The sequence below is a fragment of the Nicotiana tabacum genome, chromosome 11, assembly GCF_000715075.1.
Source record: "Nicotiana tabacum cultivar K326 chromosome 11, ASM71507v2, whole genome shotgun sequence".
Taxonomy (NCBI): Eukaryota; Viridiplantae; Streptophyta; class Magnoliopsida; order Solanales; family Solanaceae; genus Nicotiana; species Nicotiana tabacum.
This window is the reverse complement of record NC_134090.1, coordinates 175,844,809-175,850,855: the sequence shown is the minus strand read 5'-3', so window position 1 is coordinate 175,850,855 and position 6,047 is coordinate 175,844,809. Positions and strand designations below refer to the sequence as shown.

General features: G+C 32.1%; 1 protein-coding gene across 1 annotated transcript; it reads left to right on the top strand.

Moving 5' to 3' along the window:
• The first annotated feature begins 462 nt into the window (after positions 1-462).
• On the top strand, positions 463-2,295 carry LOC107782076 (9-cis-epoxycarotenoid dioxygenase NCED6, chloroplastic-like). The gene has a single exon (XM_016602905.2). The coding sequence runs from the start codon at positions 500-502 to the stop codon at positions 2,279-2,281; it is 1,782 nt and encodes a 593-aa protein (XP_016458391.1). The 5' UTR covers positions 463-499; the 3' UTR covers positions 2,282-2,295.
• The last annotated feature ends 3,752 nt before the right edge of the window (positions 2,296-6,047 follow it).

Here is a 6,047-nt window from a genome sequence, read left to right as displayed (position 1 = left end):
CACAATTACCGCTATCATGAAAAATATTGTATTTCAAATTTTAGTCTTTTATGTATGGATTAGGAGTGCTGAGGTGGCATGTCATATAAGCATCTACCTAATCAAATATCGGTACCACGTAGGATTGGATGTCCACCTTGGACAAACTTAACAGAAGAAGAGCATATTTAAACCAATAGTATTACATCAAAAATATATTTGGACCTAAAATATAACGAATGATGTTATTAAACTTTTTTATAGTACAAGAATATACTTGGCTCTTTGTCGTTTATTTTTAATTCCTTCTAGATCTCAAATGAAATGTTACACGTGTCTTATGTTTCTTAACCCAAGCTGGACTTCCTCTATTGGCCCCCACTTTTCTCACTTTTGCCCCCACTATACATTTTCTTTTTCTATATATATATATATATATACACACAGCATTCTTAATTCAGTAATTCACTCTTTCTTCTTTTGTCTCTTTTTCTTATTATTACTTTCTCAATCTTTAGCCATGCATACAATCTTACCAAACCCTTCTCTTCACAAACCCCACAATTCTCCTTCTTTTTCTTGTAAAATTCTCATTAATCCTTCTAAGAAAAATACTATAACACTTCCTAGAAGACATACTCCACCGTTTCTACCACCGCTGCTGCCACCGTCATCGTCACCGCCACCGTCACCGCCACCTTTGGCTGAACCTAAAATATTTCCATTAAAATTTGAACCTCCAAAATTGAACCCTCTTCAGAAACTTGCATCTTTAGCCTTGGACATGTTAGAAAAATCTGTGGTAACAGAGCTGGAAAAGAAACATAAGCTGAACCGGACAGTTGACCCGGAAATTCAGCTAGAAGGGAATTTTGCACCGGTTCAAGAATGCCCGGTTCAGCATGGGCTTGAGGTAATTGGTCAAATTCCATCTACTTTAACGGGGGTTTACGTTAGAAATGGTGCTAACCCATTATTTGAACCGATTAACGGTCATCATTTATTTGACGGTGACGGAATGATTCATGCCGTTAAATTGGATTCAGTTAATAATAAAGCTAGCTACTCATGCCGGTTCATTCAAACAAGCCGGTTGGTTCAAGAAGCTGCATTGGGCCGACCGGTTTTTCCTAAACCGATAGGCGAGTTGCATGGCCATTTGGGGTTGGCTCGGCTTTTACTGTTCTTTGCCCGAACTAGGTTCGGGTTGGTAGATGCTACCAAAGGAACCGGCGTGGCAAACGCCGGTTTGGTTTATTTTAACGGCCGGCTTTTAGCTATGTCGGAGGATGATCTTCCGTATAGCGTCCGTATTACAGATGACGGTGATCTTGAAACTAACGGACGTTACAATTTTGACGGACAAATTGATGATCCATTGATTGCACATCCTAAGGTAGACCCCATCACAGGGGAACTTTATACTTTGAGTTACAATGTATTGAAAAAACCTTACCTTAAATTCTTCAAATTTGACACGTGCGGTAATAAGTCACGTGACATTTCTATTTCCCTCCAAAATCCAACCATGATTCATGACTTTGCCATCACGGAAAATCACGTGATCATTCCGGATTATCAGGTGGTATTCAAGTTATCCGAGATGTTACGGGGCGGGTCGCCCGTAATCCATGACCCGGAAAAAGTTTCTAGGTTCGGCGTGTTGTCGAAAGACGACCACGACGAATCAAGAATTCGATGGATTGAAGTTCCAAATTGCTTTTGCATGCATTTATGGAATGCATGGGAGGAGATAAACGAAGACGACGATGAAACCCTAGTGATTATAGGGTCATGCATGAGTCCACCGGACTCCATTTTTTCAGGAAGTGATGAATCATTAAAAAGTGAACTATCCGAGATCCGATTAAACTTGAAAACGGGCAAGTCGACCCGACGGGTTATAGTATCGGGTATGAACCTAGAAGCGGGGCAAGTCAACAAGAATAAACTTGGTCGAAAAACTCGGTATGCATTCATGGCAATAGCTGATCCATGGCCAAAATGTAGTGGCCTAGCAAAAGTCGATTTGGTCACGGGAAATGTTACAAAAGTTTTATATGGAGATGAAAAATTTGGAGGCGAACCCTATTTCGTGCCGAGCACGAAAGAAGGTAAAGAAGATGAAGGGTATCTTATGAGTTATGTTAGAGATGAGATGAAAGAAAAATCAGAATTAGTTATAGTTAATGCTTCAAATATGAAGCAAGTGGCCTTAGTAAAATTACCTAAAAGAGTGCCATATGGTTTTCATGGTACATTCGTTAGTTCACAAGATATATGTAATCAATCTTCTTGTTAATACTATTCATATATATAGAGTTAGTAATAGTAAAAGTTTCAAACCTGATGAAGCAAAGTGGCCTCAGTAAAATTACATAATAGAGTGACATATGGCCTTCTTTGGTACATTCTTTAATTAGTTTTCACAAATCTATGTAATTAATTTTCATGTTAATGCGATTCAAACAATTTGAGTACATTATTAGAAAACTGCCTAAAACCGTCTAAAAATGTCGATAGAAATTGGTCAAAATTTTGGAAAAACCGACCAATTTTCGACCGACTTTAATCAGTCGAAATTACGTTGGTCGGTAAAAATAGCGACCGAAGTTGGTCGCAATTTCCGACCGATTTCGGTTGGTAAATTATTTTTCACAAATGACCCAAAAAGAAAAAAATTATCGAAAAAACGATCAAAGTCGATCTGTATTTTTAATTATGCAATTAAAAAATGCACCGTCAAAGACTCGGACCAGGGTCTGTATTGTGGCAGGATACTATTATACCACTAGACTATTGGTACATTTTGGGTTAAGACTTTCTTTTAATTTATTTGTACTCTTTAATTGCATTTTCGGGCGAAAATAACTTGTCGATTTCGTTCGGTTTTATTAAAAATATAAAATTATCTACCAAAGTCGATAGGTTTTTTTTAAATAATTGACCATTTTCGGTCGGTTTTTCTGAAGATTAATTTTAATTTAGTTTCTATGAAAACCCGATTGATTTCGGTTGGTTTCTTAAAAAAATAAATTTTGCGAAATGCAAAATAGTTTCCTGCATTTTGGTGCCAAAAAAATCGATCGAAGCCGATCAGTTTCGTAAAAAAAATTGAAAATAAAATATTTCGTAAAGGTCGGTTGGCGCGGATGATTTTGGCTGAATTTCTAGTCGTGGTACAAGAAAATGATTTAATATTATCGAGTTCGATTTTCAAAAAGATTGGTATCTTTATATTTCAAGGAATTTTAGAAAATGGATGACTATATCTATATATATATTAAAGCAAGAAAGTTACCATATATAATTAACATTATGGTTAAGCCAAGTGGCAAGCTAATAAATATCAATAGTATATGGTAATTTTATTCTATATTTGACTATTTTAGTTAAATACAAATAATATATATATATATATATATATATATATATATATATATATATATAATTTGAATTAAAAGATAATTTCGAATTTATAGATAAAGTTCTAAAATTCAATTTAAATTAAAAATAAAATTTATCTTTTTTGTCATGTTATCATATGCAATCATGTTAGGAACTTTTGTTATTTTTCTAATTATTTAAATACTATTTCGCCTCTAGCAACAAAAAAAACTACTCCATATAACTATAAAACTATTTCGCATTTAAAATCCTATAAGTATAGTTCTTTAAAACACTGTAGCTAGATTTGAATAAAATGAAATTCTTTTAAAATAAATATAATATATAGGGTACACATCTATGTTTATGTAAATAACAAAAAAGAGATTATAAAACCAAATAAAAATTTATTTACATATATAATAAAGTAAATATACATGCTAGAGAAAGAAACATCACAAAATCAGTCAATATTAAAAAAAAAAGTTGTTTCTTTTTTCTTCTTGAAGAATATTTGTTTCAAGAGTCAATTTGCATAAATGGACATCAAACAAATAACAAAACTTTAGCTATACAATTGCTATCATTAATTTCAGTTTAGCACATTCAAGGAATTGAAGGGTATAAGCTGGGGTTGCTCTGATGGTAAACAACCCCCACTTCCAACCGAGAGGTTGTGAGTTCGAGTCTCCCCAAGAGCAAGGTGGGAAGTTCTTGGAGGGAAGGATGTCGGGGGTCTATTTGGAAACAGTCTCTCTACCCTAGGGTAGGGGTAAGGTCTGCGTATACACTACCCTCCCTAGACCCCACTAAGTGGGATTATACTGGGTTGTTGTTGTTGTTGTTGTTGTAGCTATAGTCAGGCCAATATTGCAAGGGTATAATATTTTTTTCGTTGAAAAATATTAGTTTTGAATCATTAGATTATGTGAAAGGTTTTTTTTTTTCAAACTCAACAAGAGAGAAATTGGTTTCTAATTGATAGTTTCTATAGCGACTTTTAAGTGTAACAAAGAATATATATATATAAAAAATTGGTATGACGTGAAATATTTTTTTTAAAATGTAAACAAATTATTTCGAAAAAAAACTTTACTTTTTTTAATTCAAAGATAATAAAAAGATAAGATATTTTTTAACATTAGTAGAGAGTTTTAAAATAATTATAATAGAAATTATATCATGGATAAACTTAAAAACCCAAAATCTTATGGAATATTTACATAATATCCGGCCATATTTATTGTTTGCTTTTTATAGCTAATATAAATATATGATATATCGATAACACATGATTATACACATATTATATATGGATTATATATATAAATTATTATTCAGTTTTTAAATTTAAGTGGTCGGGTGAGCACCTATTTAGGCTGATTAGATAAAGCCAAAAGAAAAATATGAAATAATTTCAACCAAAGACTAAAAATATAATTAAAGTTCATATGTAGACAATTTTTATTAAGACTCATTCTTTTATAGTGAAATAAATTAATTTTTTGTAACAAAAGAAATAATGACATAAAAAATAAGATAAAAGAAAATAAATATTGAAAAAAAATGTTAGAAAGATCTAAAAACGAGAAATAAAAGATGACAACAAATTTCTTCTTATGTTTCATCTTTGTAGAGAATAAAAATTTTGAAAGTTAATCTCATTGATTTCAAATATTGTTTTTCCAACTCAAATACATGGTGTCGAAAAATAAACTACTTGACAATTTTAAGACAATATATGCATTGTTTTATAATAGTAATCAACTAATTTAACATTTGATGATTGAAAGAACAAATTTTTTGTATATATAGGGTATTAAAAATTCAAATTCTGGGGCTAGAGATATCGATAAATTTTTGTTGTAGTAGTAAAAGAGTTAAGTCTTATCCAAAGAGTCATTGTCTCAACATTTGATTGTTTTGCCATAAATATAAGTTATTATTTTGCTTCCTGACTATTTTTAGGATCCAATGACACCGGCAAGAATGATATCAAAAAAGAAAAAGAAAAGAAATGGTTAATTTTTTTCATATTGTTAATATTCAATGATTATATGTATTTACTGAGAAAGTGTAAATTTTAAAATTATTTACATACAATCCATATAACTTAAATATTTGATATGATTAGTGTCCGCGCATTCGTACGGGTACTAATACTAGTTAAGAAGAAAAAGACAATTAAGTGAAGAGGGAGAAAGGGATATGAAGCAATAACAACAAAAGAAGTGCGTGCATTTCCCGATCAAAGAAGCCAAAGTATATACAGTAAGTTTTAGATGCTGTTGAGAACATGTTGGAATTACCAATGTCTTAAATTTTGGTAGCAACCATACTTTTTTTGAGTCATACTTAATATTGTTATGCTTTCGACCACCCCTAAAAAGAAAAAAAGAGAAAAGGCAAAGTGAATAAAAGAAAGGAAAAGAAAGAAATAAAAAGATAGATAAAGAAAGTTTCAGAAACACTTAAACGAAGCACAAACAAAGTAAGCCGGAATGACACATGCGGTCGAAGAAAAGACATGTTAGAAATGGTTAACTGCCTAGGGACATTGCATCCCCCAACGTGAAATTGCAATATGTGTTAAAACTCTAACGCTAGCAAGTTTGTTATTTATCCAGAGATTTCGAACCAGTTAGTTTGTTAGAACTTTCTGGCAGATTACCATTACCAAA

What these genes read in the sequence shown, in the direction of transcription:
- LOC107782076 (XM_016602905.2), top strand. Translation starts at nt 500, where the DNA reads ATGCATACAATCTTACCAAACCCTTCTCTTCACAAACCCCACAATTCT.